Below are 20778 nucleotides of genomic sequence, written 5' to 3' on the forward strand. Positions count from 1 at the left end.
TTCACTATGGACCGAGAAAATGCATTTCTTCATGGACACAAAGCAGACAGCTCCACTGTCAATTGCGAGATGTGTGTCTGTATCAGCACTTGAAGTGCTTGTTACTCACATTGAAAATTGTTTTGCCAGAGCTGTTAAAAAAAAAAAAAAAAAAAAAAAAAGCAAGCCTAATTATCTATCCAGGATCCATCTATCCTTCAGGTAACAGCTATCCTGCAGTGTTCTCATCATCTTCATGTTGTTTGCCATGTCTTGTCAAAGCTTTTCGGTGCTTGGAGGACTGGCAGCTGAACACCGCTTCTGGTAATCTCAGTATCAGTGCTAGAAAATTAAACATTGCAGGGCAAGGGGAGGAGCACAAATATTGTGAGCACCATGCAAGTATTTCTGATTTTCAGAGCCTAAACAAATATGATACAAGATTATCAGTCAGTCCTCCATTCATTCCTTATGTGCCTATACTCTTTGGTTGGCTCAAAATTAAAAATGTGATTTGGGGAAAGGGCATGTTGCTTAACATGCCCTCTGTGGGGAAAAGATGTGCGTGCTCTTAGGGAAACTCTGCCTGCCAAGATACCTTTTCATAGAGGATGCCAGTTTCTTTGTGAAGATCTGTGAAGATTTTTCTTTGCAGATGCGATGCTGGTAGCTAGCACTAGTGCTGCTACTCCATGAGACATATTGTCTTTTGAGTGTGGTACACATGAAATGCTACCACTTCCCAGTTGAATCTGTTGGAGTGCTCTATTAACCTATTAAACACAGCTTACACCACCTTGCTAATGGGGATAATAGCTTATCTTCTCAATGGGGCAAGGGTAATGCTTTGTGCTAGAGACTCTCAGCTGTGGTATTGTAAACATACATGCAAGAGAGGTTCTCAAGTGTCTCTGTAAGTACACTGTCTTTTGCAAGACCATAAAGAGGGAGAGAGGAATGAGGGGAAAGAGGTTGCCTGCAATTTGGCATTGCAGCTGAAGTGAAAATATTTTGTTTGATTTAGAAGATGTAGAGGGATTTAATGTAGCTATAACCCTTCACAGTTGGTGGAAAAGTTTTCCTTTCCTTTGGAAAAGACTCAGGTACTGCTACCTCACTGGAGAGTTTTGTGAGAGACAGCATTACGTGCAGAAGCGGCTCAAATGCCCTTGATGACAGGTAGCGATACATGGGTGGCAGTGGTGAGTGATGGAACTGACTGATGCTGAGGTGTTGACCTTCCTCACTGCACATCTCTGAGGAAAGACAGAGGTGTCTGCAGTCTGCTAGTAGTGGTTTCATTGGGGAAAACAAGTAGCTGTATGATAGAGTCGCAGTTTCTTTCATAGGCTAATTAATTGTATTATGTAAGCCTCCTTCTGTTGGATTCGTGTGATATTTAAAAAGGAAAGCAGTCAGACAACTAGTAAAAGCAGTTGGATCTTAACATAGCACATTTTCAGTTTTGAGTAGTAAACACCAAATTTTTTAGGAAAAAAAGAGCCTAAGTGTCAGGAACACGCCAAGATACTTTATTACTCTGATGTCAACATAACACCTTTTCCTTATTCTTATCCCCTGCTCCCATTAAACTTTATCTTTTGAATGTAGTCCTCAGAAGACAGCATGGAGAATTCTCCTATGCTTGCCCTATTGTGACAATAAATAATAGAAAAATGTCTGTGGGGATTACTTGAGTATCTCTGTGTCCAGCTTGAAGGATTCTTGGGGCAAGAGTTTTAGTCCTTAAAGAAGGATCTAGCTGGGAAGAGCTGGTGCAGAAGGCTGGGAGTGGGGAGGAATCCAGTGTGTCTGCCACCCCTAGTCACTGTGATCATCCTTCTGGAAAAAAATGAAAGGACTTGGTGAGGTGCTTTTGGAAAGAAGATGGAGAAAATGTAATGGGATAAGTACTTGTTCTGAAGCAAGACTGGAAAATCACTGAATGTGGAGATATCATGACAAGTGTGGATTTAGAATAGTAATTAACTGCTGGTTGAGTAAGAATTACAAGATCACAAAACAAATTACTGTTATTAGCAGAAGTATTTGTTCTAACATCAAGCTGTCATCCTGCTGCACTGTTTAACCTGATTCTGCCATGTGGAAAACAAAAAAAAAAATATCTCAGATATTTTATTGTGTGAATTTGTGATTTATTTCTGTATTATTTTTCAGTGTAATTGTCTCTTAAATGGCAATTACCTTCAAAAGCAAGGGAACTTAAGAAGCTGAAGGACTTCCTGGCTTTGAACACACTGTATGAATGAATACTGGATCAGAAACTGTAGGATCTGTGGGAGAATATTGCTGGTATAAATGTGTTAGACTGTACAGAATTGACTTACAACAACTTGTCACTGCAGTTGTGTGTTAAAGCCCAATAAATACCTGTTGATTTACACCTCTCCTGCTTTTAAAACAGGAGAGTTGTAAAATGATGTATCTTAGGGATCCCAGGCATGAAACGGGCCCTTTGATTGCAGCTTAAGTGTCATCTGCATGTACAGCATTTAATAACAAACAACTAATTGTGGGGTTATGTGCTGAATACCACAACAGGCAACAATAAGGAGGTTATTTGGTAGAAGATTGACACTTAGTCTAGATACCTGTTAGTTGATAGCGTTTTTGCTGCCTTGAGCAATCTCAAAGATTTCTGGAGCCTGACATCCTAATAAACTGTGAATAGTACCAATCTATAAAGTTGTGTGGTTTTAAACGATGTATTGGTCTCCCAATGAGACTTTTATATTGAACTGTAATAGATAGCACATCCTTCAAACAAGTGGTTGTAGTTGTAGGAAAAAATGAAAGACTGAAAAAATAAAGCTGCATAGCTCAGAAGAGGAGGAGAGAGATCTGCTTGTCCTACCTGGTCCACTTTGTTTCAGTAGGTCAGCTTCATGCTCTAATTTCATAGGTCACTCATTACCAAAAATATGATTAAACAGCCTCAGCCATAAAAGCATCAGAAGTATGAAGTAGCTTTGGGGAATTGTGTAATTCAGATATGAATAGTACTATGGAAAAGTCATCTTTAGCTTACAGGTCTACAGTGCATTTTTAAGAACACCCGTGGAATGTTTTTTATTGAGAAAGTAATTAGAAAATGTATTATTCCCTTCAGTGCAGAAAAATTCTGCCATGGACTAAAGACTGGAATTTCGAATACTAGAATTTTCCAGAAGTCAGTGATACATGCTTTTTCAGTGAAACATACGTAACTTAATCACAGTCAACTTTTGTATTTAAATCTTCTTGGATGTCAAAATGCAGTGTGTGTCAACGTACTTCAGAATTATTTTGCAGTCCCAGACTCTCCAGAGGTGATGTTAGCAGTAATTTTGATTTTTAGGCTTTTGGGGTTTGTTGTTGTTTGGGTTTGTTTGATTTGCCTTGTGGGGTGTTTTTTTAATTTTAATGAAGAAGTAGGTTTTGCCAGACTTAAGAGGTGAGCATTGATAAGTGGTTAGCCACATAGCATTCATGCCTATGGATGAATCATAAGCAGAAATATTTTTCTTACTCTATCAGGCAGTTCAGGCTTCTAGCCTGAAAGCCGGCCAGGTGGCCAAAATGCAAGTAATGGCTTTTTACTTCCTTATGGCTTGTGAGTTTGAGTAGCTGTTGAGAGTGTGGTGATGCCTACATCTGTCTGCTGCCTGACTTCGCAGTTTCTCTGGAACTGGGAACTGTCTGAAAAGCTGATTGCTTTTTAAGTAAAGCTGCATATCTCTGTGGGGATGTGCATGTTCTGTGGGAGAGAGTGAATTGCTCCTTTCCCTCCCATAAGCAAGGGCCAGAAGACTGTGTGTTCTCTGCAGCAGTGCACATACCTCAGTGCACGTGGTACCACTCTGGTTTGCTGTCCGCAGTGCAAAAATGCTCAGACCCTGGAGATCAAACCCAGCACAACTGTTGCAGGAAGAGTTGGTGTGGACCAAGCAGAGAGGATTGGTCTAGCCCTCTGCTGCCAGTTCAGGATGACACGCATCTTTCAGAGGTGATGTGCCCCATCTGCCAGTCCCGTGTCAATGTCTTATGTGTCCTAGAGCATGTCAGATATCACTAGCTAACCAAGTCTAGGCAAGTGAAGCAAGTCTTCCAACCTCCATGTAATGGGTAGGAGGCTATGGAGTGGCTTAAAACAGTGCTCTGTCCAGTGCAGTTTAGTAATGTGTTGAGCCCTGTCTGAACCTGGCCCTTGACAACTTTGTGCAGAATTGGGGAAGGAGAGGGGCAGTTTAAGGCAAGGATTTTTTTCATGCAGTGTGAAGTCATCTCACAAATTCATAAACTGATTTCAGGAAATAAGGAAGAATGAAGTTTGAATGGTGATCATAACACTGAAATACAACCAAACTTTGACACTTAAAAGGCTGTTTGTTTTGCTTCTCTTGGAGTTCTCTCACTGTGTGTGGGTTTATTTCTCTCACACGCAGTGGTAGCTACCTTAATGGTGGCTTCCTAGAAGAGGATCTCTTTGCCCTGTCTTCTAGAGGTGACAGTTATTTCGCCTTGCCCAACTGCGTGTCCCAGTTCAAGTCAGTTTGTCACTTGGGGTTCTGTATAGGGTCAGCATAGTAATGGTGGCAGTGGCGACACAGCAGCATAAAGTATTCTTAACTGATCAGCCCTTTAAATTCAATAATCATGAGTGTGATTTTCTCTTACAGCGTTTCATTATCTTCATTTACTGCATAAAATGGTTGTTGATCACTTACCATCTTCTATTTTCTATATATTGTGCACACCTTAATTGTTTAATTACTTTACTGGCATATTAGGCTCATGTTCGTTCTCCAGTAATAAAGTAGTATTGTGCATTTAGTTCATGCATGAGATGTGTGGCTTTGGGTGACTCCCACTTGGCACTTTGTCATTATGTGATGCCCTTTTTGCAGGTGATACATCTTCTGGAGATATCTCTGTCAGCTGTAATTAATTAACCACTAATATAGGTCAGCTCCTCTTCATGGTATGGGTAGAATTACACATGCCTAGGTATAAGCCTGCTAGGCTTAGCTTTGATTTAACCGCTGTTCTAAGTCTACTTTAGGGGACAACACTTCTTCAGTTAGCAGGGTAGGCTAACTTCAGAAGATTTTCTCATTGGAATAATTTTGCAAATTCTTCATACAGTCAAATAAACCAAAACCAGAATTGCCAGCAAGAGATCAAGAAAACTTAAAAGCAAAACTCAGCTATATTAGAAATCCTGGGCTTGCTTTAACTCAGCATTAGATTCCTGGCGATTTCTGATTTGAACCGGTCTGTATGTCTGGAAGCAACAGGCTTGTATGTCAAATGATAACTTGCTGGAGTCAGCAGCTTCCTGAAGTTTCTTCTGATATGTAACACAGTCACAGGTTTTTGTTCCTCAGTACTTTGGTATTTTTCTTACCTTCAAACACTTCCTACTTAAGAAGATGATACAATAGCTGTAATTCTTGATACTGCTGTATTTAGTTAGTGCTTTTAAAGCTAAAAACCAGAGCAGTGCCCTGCAACCCAGTATCATAAAAAAAAAAAAAGATCCAAACAAAACACACACACGCCCAAAGGAAAAAAAAAAAACAACTCAAAAAAAACTCTCACACAAAAAAAAAAAAAGCAAAGAAACAAACAAACAGAAGAAAACAAGCCCCATGCTTTAGGACAGAATAAAGCGAATTTTGGCAGATCATATAGATTGGAACAAACTAAGCACTGTCTCTCTTCCAGAACAACAACAAAAAATTATCCTTAATGTAGAAGGAGAAATCCGTAAACCATTACTTTTGCCCAGTAATCCCCAATGCATTGTTTGTCAAAAATCCGATGATCTACAGAGGTGTTACCTTTTACTTACAGATACACTGAAATGTGTATGTATGGTTATGTGATGTAAAAGCAGTACCTTAACTTGCTTTTCCTGTCTTCTCTAGTGTTTTTTTCCAGTATTATTCTAGACTGCTTAAAAAAGCAGTAATGTACTTTAGTCAAATTGGTAATTCAGTTACAGCTCTTTTTCCCACTGTGGTAAATAGAGGATACTCTTAACACTTCCTTGAACCAAACACTTACCTTCATTTCTCTCCCCGCCCCCCCACCCTGTTTCTTTTTTAGTGGGCAGTTTGCTGTAGTGAAAAAATGCCGTGAGAAAAGCACTGGCCAGCAGTTTGCAGCAAAATTCATCAAAAAACGAAGAACGAAATCCAGCCGGCGTGGGGTGAGCCGGGAAGATATTGAGCGAGAAGTCTGCATACTAAAAGAGATTCGACATCCTAATGTTATCACCCTGCATGATGTTTATGAGAACAAAACAGACGTCATTCTTATTCTGGAACTGTAAGTAGCTCTAGAGACCTGAGGACTAGTAACAGGATATTGTTTGTTTGTTTGTTTTTAACAAAATAGATACTTTTTCTGAGAATCATAGGAATTTAGTGATTTAATTACCACTCCAAAGGGTGATCGATAATAGTTTTAGAATTCTTTATTTTTAAGTCAGAGTTGTAGCTTCTTGATTTCTACACGTATTTTTCACTACAGTGCACTACACAATCTACTGCAAAGGTTAAAAAAAATACCCAAACCCAGCATATTTAGAATTTTATTCTCCTTGTTACTTTAATCATTGTTGATGTTATGGATCCAGAGGAATGGCCTGGGGCTGAGTAAACTGATATAAAGAGCAGAGGGAAATACAGATTCTGAGTGGACATTAGTTTAGCAAATTTTACTATGCTTTATGTTGGTTGTAAAGTAAAGTAGAATCACAGCTTTTTCTCCTGGTTTTTTTTTTTTTTTTAACTTGCTTAACAGAGAACAGAATTTTCCCAGTTCTGTCCTGTGTAAATGTAAACTGAACTTTCATGTTGTTTCATATAGCTTTAGTTCCCGTTTTCCAACCAAGGTTATTGTTAATAGATTGAAGTAAATATATTGTCAGAGAACACTTCTGCATTCTTTCAAGTCTGGCTTCCAGTTCCTCAAAGATTGCAAGTTTAGAAGTTAAGCATCACTCACCCATTATAGTTTGGCAGTGCCTGCTGGTGGGACATGCATATCTTTATATAAGGTGCATACCTGACACTGTATAATCGGCATTCCTGCTCTGTGATTTGGTACCAGATTCTTGGGCAGCACTTGTGTCTTTTCCTTGGCTGTTCATGTAACTTTTCTTATGAAGGTTATGTCTTCCTGTTTACTAGCTTTGGTAAATGTTATTTTCACTTGCTTTACAAGGATACTTTAGTTTTGTCTGTTTTCAGTAACATATCTGTAGATTTGCAGCATAGATTTAAAAAGAGAACTGGAAAGTTGGAGTTTCATCTTTTCTGTGGTATGTACATGCATGATACTACTTTGTTACATTAGGACATACTGTTACACTTCTAGTCCAGCATGTGATGGTTTACTCTAATACTTGTTGTACTCTGGGTTGTTTTTTTTTTTTTTTAGTTCCAGAAGTACACATTTGCATTAGTTTGTTAACTTGGAGTAATTTAAACAAGTTTTGGGGTTTTTTTAACAAAGCTCAACTATCATCCTGTATGAATTAGAATTACCTTATATTCCTGTCAGAATATTTACTACTCCTGGTTTTCATTTGGAGCTCTTTAAATGTGTCATGAATACACAGCAAAATTAGTGTGATCATTTTTCCTCTCCCCACTTGATACTAGCTATCACATTCCTTCTGTCTATAACCTTCTATCACTGCTTCTGCAGTGTGTGCTTTCTGCTCTGTAATCTGTCCATCTGATATCTGGCCAGTGTCTGGGCTTGAAAGCTCTGAGGAGGACACAGTAATCATGGACAGTGGTAGGAGGAATGGGGCTGTTCTGCACCCCAACCCCTTTCTACATGGAGAGGAACTCTTTTGGCAACAAGGTTGCTGTGTGTGTCTGTGTGTACCTCCTGAGGTTCATTAAATGGAAGCAGATACTGCTTCTGAAAATGTGTGTTAATATTTCTTAACATTGATGGTGTGAAGCTCAGAAAACTGTTGGCATTATAATTTAACTAGTTGTTTTGCCTAGTTAACAATCTCCATATAGTTTCCACTGGAAACTTCCTTTTTTCGCTTTCCAACTGCTATGTGAGACTTTCAGGTTTAAGTGCTATTTGGGATATCACAAAGGTAATGCATTAATTTACCTAGAGGGTCGACAAGGAAAAGATGACACATTTGTTAACCCTTTGTAAACTGAATTTGCTAATTGCTGTAAAGTTTTGTAATTCTGAAAATCGCTATGATATTATGTAAAGCTACTGAAAAGACAAAAAATTGTCATTTCAGTCACATGCTTAGACACTTAAATATGTAATCCCTTTCTTCTTATGTTCTAATATTCGCATTATGCCTAGAGACTTACTCCCCTGACATTCTTTGCTCTTACAGAACAATTTCAAACAAATACAAAGCTGAAAGCTTGTTAAATAACCTGTTCTGCTCTGCTCAGAATCCATTCTATGTGGCTGTTTTCCCTTCTGCTCAGAACATAGCACTTTTCCTGGGACTCATGTTCCTTTATGACTTGAGACAGTATACCACATACAGACAGAATTTTGTGTAACTTTATTTTTCTAGAATTTAGAGAGAAACTAAAAATCAACACTCCAGCATTTTCCATGTGGGAAATTCATGACAAAACAAAAGCCCAGAGGAAACACTTATTTAATGCTAATAAGCAACGGTAGTAACATGAGCAGCGGTGAGGAAGAGTATCTCTGGTTTCTGTTCTTGGTAGAAGCTGCAGCCCACAGAGATCAAGCCACTGCAGCTGCCCTTTTGGTGGCTGCCAGATGTTGACATCCACAGTCTCAGGGCAACAGTGACTATTGCCTGTTCAGTATTGATTTTTATCTCCTGTTTCAGCAGGAGGTTTGTGGTATTGTGTGCAGCCTGCTAAACATTTTCATGCGTTATTAGTCAGCTGTTTCTCAGACGTGATTGACTCTACAAATTTTCACTTTATTCCCTTGTGGTAAATGTTACATCAGCCAGCAAAGTATTCAATGTGGTGATTTGTATGCAGAAATGTGTAGGTAGTTAGTTAATTATTATGGTTGCAAGGTCCTCACAACACTGAATGCAGAACAGAGCTGCATATCAAAAACTACATAGATGTCTGGAGGTTTTTCTTTCAACTACCTTATCTCACAAAACTGACCCTGCAAAAAACAAACCAACCAAAAAAAAAAAACCCTCACAATACAAAACAAAAAACTATGAAATATTTAATAGTCAAATGCATCCTTAAAAGTTTCAGCAGTCATACAATAGCATGAGATACCCTTGAAGAGCCTTGTATACTTAGACACTCTCGGTATATTTAGAGAAATCAGGCATATTTTCATAGTTCTAGGTCTTCCTTAATGTCAAGTGTCTCCTTGATTTGGAGATAACCTTTGAAATTCCCAGTCTATGAATTCTTTCATCAGCTTGCCAAGATGCTGTGCATATTACATACTAACTAGAAGACACTGTCTTTTGCTCATCTAGCTTAAAACTGTAATAGTTTTTGTGGGGTTTTTTTCTTCATTCACACAAATAATTAATTAGAATTTTATGGTACTTTTTTCTATCCAGCTGCAGGAAGTAGTCTCTGTTATTTGTTAGCTGTTTCAGTGAGTTCTGCTGAAGCCATCATTTTCTCAGACTTCACAAAGTAGAAAACACAGATGCTTCTGTTGCACAGTGATGATTATTTTCTTTCCTCAAGCATGTTTTGCATCTACTTGGTTCCCCTTTTGCTGACCTTAGATGCATGATCTGACTCTTCTGTTGTGTTTTTCCTTCCACTTTATTATGTTTTCATTTAGACTGCAGACCTACAAAATACACTGTGTGTGGTGCTTTGTAGAGCCTTGGTTATGGTTTCTCAGTTCAACTGCAAAGAATGGATACCCTTATCTTAAGTATATAGTAGTTCCTTAGAATGCTCGAAAGTAATGCAGATGGTCTCACCTTTTAAAGTAGCTTGATAGCAATAGCTGACTCTTTTCAGTGGGAAGCTGTGGATGGAGTTTTTCTCTGCAAGAAACATACCTTCATTTCTGAATTGAAAATCTTAACTGAAGACAGCTCTTGTAGCATAGTTCTGATTGATGAATAACTTGCTGAACTTCAGAAAAAAAAAGAAGAAAGCTTTGAAAGTGTCAGCTCAGAAAGAGGAATAACATTGACTTACAAGTCATTGTGTATTAAATACTAGGTTTATGCTTTTTAAAAAAGTTCTTATATACTTTCTTTAAAATTTAATCCCTAGCATCACAATGTCTGAGAGATTTGCTATGTTATTGGTATCTTCATCATATTAACCAAAACAGAACAGAGCAAGAAAAGGATGATAGATTCATGTATAAAAATTCTGATGATCTCATGAGATGCTCATGAAGAATAAATAAAAGCACATAATTACAAACTCTTTAAACTTCTACCTTACTGGGAGCTCGTTTAACTTTTTACATTTATAATAGCTTAACTTCCAGAGAAACTTGACATCTGCACAGAGTTTAAGTTTCAGTTGTCTTTTGATATAAATAGATCTGAGGTTTTTGCTAATTTTACCTGTAAGTCGTAAGAAAGTTGTTCTCAAGTGGCCTTGTACTGAATTTTGAGAGGATTGAATCTTTGGTGCTTACTAGGAGGTGGCAGCAGGTTAGCAATCTCTGCAATGCTAATTTATGAATGTTCCAACTTTTTACTCCGAAATCCCAAACTGTGGGCCCACAGATAGATGCACAGAGGATATGTAGACAGGCGAGAATGAAGGCTTGACAGGGCTGAAAAGAAAGTTGCTAGGGCCAGTGCGACTCTGCAATGCCCTGGGCACATATTGGAGGGAGAGCACTTGGCTTCTGGGCTCTGCAGTCCCTGAGGAAAATGCATGGCACTCTTTTATACTAAACCTGAATGCTCCTTGTATATTAAATTTTAATGTCTTAGGCATGATCAAAATGCTAAGGCTCTCCTCTGGGCCAAAGTGTCTGTAACTGTCGTGGTTTAAGCCCCGGCTGTAAATTAGAACCACGCAGTCTACTTCCCCCCCACCCCACTCCCCAGAGGGATGGGGAGGAGAATTGAAAGAATGTAACTCCCACGGGTTGAGATAAAAACAGTCCAGTAACTAAGTTATAACACAAATCACTACTGCTGCCACCAATAATAATAATGATAAGAGAAATAACAAGGGAAGAGAATACGATACCGCCTGCCGGAAAAGAGAGCCCGACAGAAAAGAGGACGTGCCCTTCCGGGTAGCTCCCAGTTACATCCCCCGGCATGACGTGCTGTGGTATGGAATACCTCCTTGGCCAGTCTGGGTCAGGTGTCCTGTCCCCGCTTCCTCCCGGCCCCTCCTCCTCCCTGGCAGAGCATGAGACTCACAAAGTCCTTGGTCAGTCTAAACATCAGTGTTATCAGCCTTGCTCCCAGGCCAAAAGTCAAAAACACAGCGCTGCAACAGCTACCAAGAAGGAGAAAAACTGACTGCTACTGCTGAACCCAGGACAGTAACCATGTGTATTTTTCAGACTCTGGGTAGTTAGGGAACATTAGTGATGAAAACCTGAATACCAGCCATGTTTGGGGCAGGAAATACAGGAATGTGCAGGACTTCCTCTTAGTTGGACTTAACTGCTTAAATCTTAGCCTAGAGTTTAGTGCCTTTGTTCTGGCTGGCATTTCTGAGTCTAAAGCTTTTCTTGCTTAATATAACCGAAAAATTCAGACACACTGAAGAGATTATTTCATTAAAGCTGGTGTCTCTAATGGAAGGTGGACAAAGGAAAATGATGAGGCATAGCGATGCTGTAACATGTCTTGATATTTCTGGTAGCGAGATAAAGAAAAAGCTAAGTGCAGTGTTGTTCCATGAGTAGGAAACAGCTAACCGCCTTGTTCTGCTCTTTCAAAACATGTGGTACACTTTGTGCTTCTGATGAGTGGGTTGGTAACTGCACAATTCATAAAGGTTGTGAAAAGCAGTGGAGGTAACACCACTTAACCTTAAATAAAACAGAAGTAGCAATTTTTCAGTCTAGTCTTTGGCTCATAACTTCTGCTTTGAAGTAATGGAAAGGGTCATACAGCAGCCATTTGACCACAGGATGCTTACAGAAAGCATTTATTTTGCAGTTGAAATGGTTTAGAGAAGGATTCAGATAATTTATCAAACCTGTTTTTAAAAAATAAAATGGTTGTGTAAATCTTTAATTTTACTAGTTTATGTTGCTTCAGAATGTAAGCAAGGCAAGTTAAACTTTGTAAGCTTCAACTTACAAGGTTAATTTTCTTCAAACAAGGGGTTTGCATTTGGGTTTGGGGGTTTGTTTGTGGTTTTTTAACCTTATTAGAAATCCTTAGATAATCATTAATTACCATTTACGTGCTGTTACAATATGAGCGGTGTGATCAACATGGCATATGACTGAGTTGTTACAAGGTGACCACACTGACTGTGAAGGTTAATTAGTTCTAAGCTCCCTGTGTAGGTTCCCATAATGACTTCCTCTGAGATCTGGTGATCAGTTCCGTTTCATAGTTAAGAAAGTCTGGCAACTTGCAAAAGCGCTATCCAGAAACCGTTTTTCCCCAGAGGTGATATATTTCTCCAGAGGGAGATATGTGGGTTGCAGACCTTCCTTTGAGAATGCTTGTGAAATGCTTTTACCACTGTGGCATTTTATAAAAAAGAATGCAGTTGACCCAAAGCTTTGTTTTACTTGAATCAGTCTGGGGAGAGCTAGCAGCTCTGCCTAGAAATACTGGGGAAGCAACACGTACCATATCAGCCTTGCTCTTAGTGAAAATGCTTGTACATTACTTAGTGAAAATGTGCTGTGCTACTCAAAACAATGTAAAATGCGGTCATGTTATAACAGTGAAAATAGATTTACTGAGCCCTTATGGCTTTCTGTGTTATATCATGGTTAGTAATGTAACATGTCCTTTACGATTAAAATGTCGTCTCCATCAGTCACAAATTCTTGTTTTATTGAACAAAATAATTGAACAACCTATGATGACTGCAGAATTGTAACTTGGTTTAAATGTAAGCAGCAAACTTTTATGGAGGAATATTAAAGAATTAATGCTTTAAAGGAAAACAGTGTGTGAAGGAGAACATAGGGGCTTTGCAGTTATAGAGGAATTAGCTGTGACTTGACTGTAATCAAGCTCTTCTGTTAATCTGAAGGGGTATAGGTTGTTCCCCATCAGTTATTTATGAGCACTTTGGAGATCACAGTTGTGTTACAGCACAGATGAACTGCTCAGAAAGCTGTGTGCTAATTCCTACCAGCAAACAGAGAAATTGAAGAGAACGTCTGTGATTCCAGAGTATATACTAGGTTCAGATACTCCAAAGTGCTTTGCAGGAAGGAACATTAGTGCTTGGTTAACCTCTTGCCTCTGCTCCCTTGAGGAAGCAATCCAGCCAGCCCCTGATTGGTGGCAGTCTGCTAGATGCTGGCTGCATGGGCCTCTCTGCAGAGCCCTGAAGGCAGGCCAGGAGTAGTTCACATGGCTCTGGAAACCTTCATAATGACCTGGTTTCAGCAGATTTCAACAAGGCATTCATGCACCAAGCCACACTAAAGCTAACTTAGAAACAAGGCTGAGGAATTGTACTAGAAGTGGAACCAGTGTACTACTTGGGAGAAGGTGACATTCAAAAAGATCAGTTGTAGGGAGTGATGTATGGAGTTTTCTGCCCCTTCTGCTTTAGATTAAGACTGCATTTGGGTGTGAGACGGGGTGTGCACATGTGCAGTGGTGGTGGAATGGTTTTTCTGCTTGGTTTCTGGCTCCACCTCTGAAGATGAGTCTGGGATAGTAAAACGTGCAGTGTTTGTTTACCGTGGGACTCTGTTATCCTGACTGAGGTGCAGGGCTAGGCTTGAAAACCCAACAGGATTTTAGGAGGTTTGTGAAGACTGCAACAGCTTACGTAGCTGGTGTCTCTTTTGGCTTGTTCTAATCAATTTCTTTGACCTGTGACATCTGAAAGTCCAGTCAAGATCATCTGGTGATTTTAGATATATAATCTGGTAATGAAATGTATGAAAGCAGGCTCCGATTATAGACCTGGGTCACTATAATGCAGTGGAGGTGAAACTTGTAAAGAAAGCTGTATTAAACCTCTGTGATTTTCTTGAAGTAATTGCCTTGCAGTGAGGTGAACCTCCATAGGATCTCACCCTAGGCATTAAGGCTAAGATGCGTAATGTGAAGGGAAACACTAAAATCCTGTAGACCAGAGGTCCAGCTGCTTCTGGAACAAAGCTGTGAGTGTATTACATCCAGTCCCTCACCCACCCACTCCTTAAGTATAGGGCTACCAAGTCACTTAGGGTCACGATACTTAGGCATCTAAAGAAGCACACAGCACTTAAGAAAAATCTACAACTTTTGCTAACTAGCTTCAAATTTTAAGGGGGGGGGAAATCAGGATTTTTTTTGTGGGTGGTTTTTTTTTGGTTTTTTTTAACCTGTTAGGTTCTCTGGACCTTAGTTTTAAGATTGACAAGCGCTAGGTATATTAGCTGTGAAATACAGGTAACATTCAATTTTACTCTAGTATAAAGCCTCACGTAAAAGAAATGTCGCTAAAACTAACCTGTGGCAATGACAGGATAGTACTCAGCAGTGCTAGAGAAAAGCCATATGTGATCTCATGCAATTAACTACTCAGAAATGTGGCATCTTTGGGACACATAAAAGTGCATGTTCATAAAACTTGTAATTTCATGCAGTGCAAACTTTCAGGATGCAAAATTGCACAAAATGGAATGATTGCAGATAAGAACCTGGAAGAGACTCTTTCCATTTTACATAAACACAATTACTTTTCTTTGTTAGGTAACTTGAAAATAAGTAAATGTTGGGAATTAAGTCATTCTTCTGTATCTAAAAGGAAGGCGTGTAATCAGTGCTGCTTGTTTATAGATGACTAGTAAGTTTCACAGAGACTGTCTTTCTTTAAGATGCCAGTGGGTAGAAGACTAAACTGTAACAGCCATAGAACATACCAATACCTGTGTGACACAGGCGCGATCTGTTTTAGACTGCAGGATGGGCAGCACAGTGTTGCAAGTTGTTGCTGAAAATGTGTGCTTTGAGTACTTCTTTTGCATTTCTGATGCTTTAAGCATCATGATGCACTTTCACTGTTTCACTGTTTCTACTTCGTAAGAAGTAGACCATATAACCATGTGTTTGGTGAAGCCTTTGGGACTCTTCCTCAGCCAAGGGTCCAGCTCTGCCAGTTCACCAAACCGTGTGACAGCCCAGGGGCAAACCGTGCTGAGTGCACAGAGGTGCTGGGGTTTGCTGTGACTGCTTCTGCGGCTGCCCATGGCTGGGGAAGCAACCACAGTGAGTCTGCTCTGCGTGGCATGGCTGTGCTCCAGCTAACAGCCTCCTGGCAAATGCAGCAGACATCCACTTGGAAACACGTGGAAACAAGTTCCATGGATGTCTAAATCTCTTATCCCAGTAACTGGAAATGAAGAGAAATGCCAGCACTGTGTCATCGTCCAGGTTTCTGTTCATTATCACAAAATGCTGCAGATACAGACCTTTGCCTGAAAACCTTTTCCTGTCTTTTCAGTTGGAAGCAAAGAATGAGAGAATGTGCAAGTGTATCCATTTGTAAAATTTTTCTGACGAGCCTCTGTAAAATAATGAACTGTATTTAGTATTTAGAAATTCCATTTTAATGTCTCCTAAAAAAAAAAAAAAAAAAAAAATTACCTCTCTTCCTTCCAGTCTATAATTCTTATATTTAATGGCATTTTGCTTCAGTAATTGCTTTCATGCAGAAAATACTACAACACAAATAATACCAAAAACAATACTCTCATTATTGTCTAGGCAGCTCAGTGAAAGCTCCAAGAACTCATTAAAATGCACTTTTCATGCAATTTGCATTACAATAATGCAGATTAAGTCTCTTGAAAAGTTGACATGGTAAAGTAGTCAAATGTATTTCCAGAAATTTGCACAGACTGTTAAGCTATTTTTATGTGTTAATCCCATTATTTTTCATAATCAGAAATTTAAATCATGAACAGATTATGTTTTTTTCCCTACAGAAAGGCAACATAAATTAGAGTGTACTTTCTGATGCCAATACAGTGCAAAATATAGGGGGTAATATGACCATCTTTATGGTCTCTGGGACATTTTTAAGTAATAAAGCTACTTTTATAAACAGGAAAAACAGTTCGCCACAGTAGACAGTCATCTCCATATGTGTCCTTAAACTGAGAGGAGATTGGTTGTTTAAGAATAGTTGTAGTTCATGTTTCCTGTTCACTTCAGTATCTGTTTTTAATGTTGACAGTTATCATCTCTCCTGCCAAACAGCTGACAGAGCTAAGAAAAGGGTCATCTTCAGTTTATTCTACTTCCTCAAACAAAAAAATCTAGATGTGCTTACGTACCTTGCTCGCTTCTTACCCCTCTTTCTGCCTGCGCAGCTGAAACACTTGCTGGAAGTAGACTTGGGGGCACTAGTGGCTTTTCATTGTAGGAAAAGTGTGGTAATGTTAGAGGACAAGTACAATTTACATGCTGAATGTAATACACTATTTCAAAGACTGTATTTTCAAAGAGTTGAATGCTTTGAGGACTTTAGAAACTGAATAGTAGGGCAGCTACCAGTATCTGTTTCACAGTAAGCTGTAAATTTTGTATATTTCAGTGGGGGGAGAGAAGTGAGGTTGGAAATCTGATATTTTACTGGTAGGAGCCAATTGATGTTTTATTTTCTAGATGTCCCACTACGTTGGTATATTTTCAGTATACTTACTTCACGTTTAATTATATTCTTCTAAATGTGCATACACAGAGTGGGTGAGTTTTACTTAATTTAAATTTAGATACAGCCAACTATATGTATTTGGATTTTTTAAACCTTCTTTTGTTAGAAAATAAGACTCTTTTCATTGTATTCCTTTCAGGGGGACAAGGAGTAGTTACTAACTATCTGGGGTACTGAATTAAGTTATTTTGATGTTCTTTTTGGTACTGACAAATTTCAAAGCATCTGTATCCTTTTCAAGGCTGGTTTGAGACAACCTATGCTAAAAGGAATCCATTGGATAAAGGAAGCTCATCAGTAACTCTGCTTCTGCTCTCCAAGTGTTGCAGGTGGAGAGCTCTTCGACTTCTTAGCCGAGAAAGAATCTCTCACGGAGGAAGAAGCCACAGAATTTCTCAAGCAGATACTTAATGGTGTTCAGTATCTCCACTCTCTGCAAATTGCCCACTTTGATCTTAAGGTGTGTTGAGCAAATAAAAACTTTGACAACTGTAAGCAGTTTCCATTAAAGTCCTTTTTAACACCAGCCACAAATCCGCCGTCATGCAGACCTTGGCGGCAGTTTTGTTTTGCTAGCTTATGTAGACCGGGGAGAGGTCAGCCATTGAAAAGAAATTACTGAACCATAAATAGTTCCCATCTGGTTTTAATGTAAGATTCGTCACGGAAAATGGCAACTTCGATGAAATTAAACCATTCTGAGGAAGCAGTCTTGAAATAAAAATGATGATTATGATTTTATGTAATGCGAATGGGATCTGGATGAAATAATCTGAACAGGATGCATTTTTCAACTTTTTTTTTTTTTTTTTTGCTGTTGAATGTTCCCATGAATGTTATTTGTAGGTACTAAATTGAAACAGTACAGAGTGAAATACAAAAATTCTTACGGAGCAGAGCGAGCAGATCATTTTGTCTGCTTTTTTTGCTCTTGGGGCTTTTTTATTCATTTTCTGAAAGCCTGTTAAATTGCATCCTTTTGGTAACGAAAAGAGATCTTTTGTATCTAAACTCAGTTTTTGCTTTCTTAATGTTTTAATTCCAGAATGTTTTCCTCTGTAAGATCTTTTTTCAGAGGTAGGCAGCTGAACATACCCTCAAGTTGGCTGAAGTTGGCAGCTATGTCCACAATAGGAAAGGGAGGCATAATTATTACATTGGAGTGCAGTTCTGAAGGGGGTGGTGTGTTCTGAGGATGAGGTAGGGAAGGAAATGATTTTTAGAATAAGCATACCTTTCCCAGTCTCATCCTCATTGCCTACAGTAAATTTTTGCCAGTGTGCTTGTATTAATACAAGGCATCCTTTCACCAGATACCAAGAACTTAAGAATTGTATGCAACAGGACTCAAAGTATGCAGAACAATAGAAGTATGCAATAGAAATGCAGGAAGGGAAGGAAGAATATTACATTTGCACATATCAGCCTCTCTCATTGGACTAGAGAGATAAAAGAAGGGTGATAATGGAAAGCTGAGCTGAATGACTCCAGAAGTCCTGAACAAATTTGAATGTAACTCGAGGAACTTTTCGAAGCATGCCAGCTTATGGACATGTCAGGATATGGAGACTAAGTAGCTGGTTCTGTATGCAAGCTAAAGTGGTGGAGTGCAAAAGCAGGCTCCTTTGGCAATCTTGGCATTTTACCTCCTAACTTAATTTCTGGTTTTGCAAATCTTTGTTGTAAAATAATCCAAAATCTGTATTTTAAAATAAGATAGAAAAGATATGAGGACCTGTTCTGTTTCATTTTTTGTCAGTATGTTGAACCTTAAAATCTGGGAGCTGGACCACTCCAAAAGTTTATGTTGGAGATCCAAAGGCAACAAGATATACCTCCCTGACTGCTTGTAGTGTGAAAGAAACTTCTTTCAGGGAGTCATGTTAACCAAGCCCAAATGCTAGTTTGTATAACTTTGCTTCTTGCAAGTTCCCAGAACTGGTTGAATGGCTGTTGTGCAGAGGTTGTGGTCTTCACAGAAGACAGCGTGTTTCACTTACAGTCAGTCCACAAGAAAACTGCAGCTGTTATATCTACAAGAGCTAAAAGCCTGCCCCTGTGGAAATTATAGCACTCTGTCATCAACATGAAATCCTAATTTACTGTAGATAATTTTTAGCATACGTTACATCATAATAGGAAAAGGTGGGATTTTTCTGTTGAAGACACAATTTTAGACTGAGAGAGAAGTGTTCAGTACTGAATAATACTGATATGTATCGCATATTTTGTACCTATGTATAATCTCTCCTTCTCTCCCCCTTTCTCCTTCTCAAAGCCTGAAAACATAATGTTGTTGGATAGGAATGTACCAAAGCCTCGAATCAAGATTATTGATTTTGGTTTAGCACACAAAATTGACTTTGGAAATGAATTCAAAAATATCTTTGGAACGCCAGAGTTTGTTGGTAAGAAAACTGTTTTTTCTTCAAGCTATTCTTTTCAGTCTATGAACCAGAATTTGTGGCACAGCTTGGTTTGGCTGAGGTACAGATTATGCACTTTGTGTGTAATTCATGACATTTTGAAATGTAAATAAGCAATTTGTATCATTCAGTTCCAACTTATACTTGTATTAAGGTGTTTTTATCAACATCTTAGCTTATTATCTCTGACATATATAGGCTCAGAGTGACATAGGTCTGTTCTCTGACTAGGTACTGATCTTCCTGCTTTCTCCTTTAGCTCCTGAAATAGTAAATTATGAGCCTCTTGGTCTTGAAGCAGATATGTGGTAAGTTATTGGATCTTATTTGAATTAAATCTCTCGTGATTATTCTTATGTTCTAACCTTTTTTTTTTTTCTCTCTCCTCTCTATCCCTCCATCTGTTTCTCTTCCCCCTCCCTCACCCTTTTGTTTGTTTTTTTTTTTTTACCTTTCACTCCAGGAGCATCGGTGTAATAACTTATATTCTGTAAGTACCAAAATCTGTGGGTGCTCTTGCAAATGTTTTTTCTTTTTTTTTGCCTTTTTTTTTTTTTTTAATTCTGATTCTGTCATCCGGGTTTTCAGTAGTGTTCGTACAAGTCAAACCGTTTTGATTGCACGTCATGATTCAAGCTGAACAGTCATAAACTAATGGTATATTTACTGAAAGGAAGGCCATTAATCAGCATTGAGATAGCATGGGAAGCTGTCTTCAGATGTGTAGATGATTTTCCACGGTGGCTTTATCTTGGTCATTATTCCCTGAAATTACAGCAAAGCTTTTTGCCGTGCTGCAGCACATCTTCCTGAACGTCTGTTTGCAGTCTTAGAGCAGAAAATAAAAATGTTCACTTTTCTACTGTTAGTTGACCTCAGAGGGTTGGAACAGCAATGTTACACATGAAATGAGAGGAGTGTTTTGTCTGTCTTGCAGACTAAGTGGTGCATCACCATTTCTTGGAGAAACCAAACAAGAAACATTAGCAAATGTGTCTGCTGTGAATTATGAATTTGAAGAAGAGTTCTTCAGTAATACCAGTGCCCTAGCTAAAGATTTTATACAAAGACTTCTAGTCAAGGATCCAAAGTGAGTTGTTTCTCTTGTGTATACTCTGTTGCAGCCTCTGTCTCTAGTGTTTCAAATTACATTATATTTTTAGATGTTAGTTTAACAAACATATAGCTGTATGTATTTTTTACTATCTGAAACAGCTTTGCCTTTTATTCTATTAAAGGAAGAGAATGACTATTCAAGATAGTTTGCTGCATCCTTGGATCAAGGTTAGCATGTCATTCATTCTGTTGTCCTGTTTTTAATCATTCTTCATTTTGTACTTTGCTTTCATTTTTCAAGTTCCTTAACAAGGAAAATTGGCATAACTGTTTAATATAACTTACTGTTTTGGAAAGCTGTCTGTAGGAAAGCTAATAGGTGCAGAATGTGCACTGCTTTAATATATCCTCTACGTAAGTCATCAGTAGGGACGTAGCCCACTATTGAGAGTAGTACTTAGGCAGAGAAGCTAATCTTCAGGGAGCATTGCACT

At 38.7% G+C, this 20778-nt stretch overlaps 1 protein-coding gene across 2 annotated transcripts in view; it reads left to right on the forward strand.

Moving 5' to 3' along the window:
* The window catches only part of DAPK1 (death associated protein kinase 1), a gene marked incomplete at both ends in the record, with an annotated part of 93792 nt that overhangs the window by 40401 nt on the left and 32613 nt on the right, over nt 1-20778 (forward strand). For both annotated transcript variants that reach the window (XM_080638216.1, XM_080638217.1), the window contains 7 exons: nt 6091-6312; nt 17124-17262; nt 19081-19210; nt 19488-19536; nt 19692-19718; nt 20166-20318; nt 20467-20512. In XM_080638216.1, the coding sequence (XP_080494342.1) occupies nt 6091-6312; nt 17124-17262; nt 19081-19210; nt 19488-19536; nt 19692-19718; nt 20166-20318; nt 20467-20512 (766 nt within the window). The remainder of the gene's footprint in view (nt 1-6090; nt 6313-17123; nt 17263-19080; nt 19211-19487; nt 19537-19691; nt 19719-20165; nt 20319-20466; nt 20513-20778) is intronic.

This window comes from Psittacula echo (genome assembly GCF_963264785.1).
Source record: "Psittacula echo genome assembly, chromosome: Z".
In the NCBI taxonomy this organism is placed as follows: domain Eukaryota; kingdom Metazoa; phylum Chordata; class Aves; order Psittaciformes; family Psittacidae; genus Psittacula; species Psittacula echo.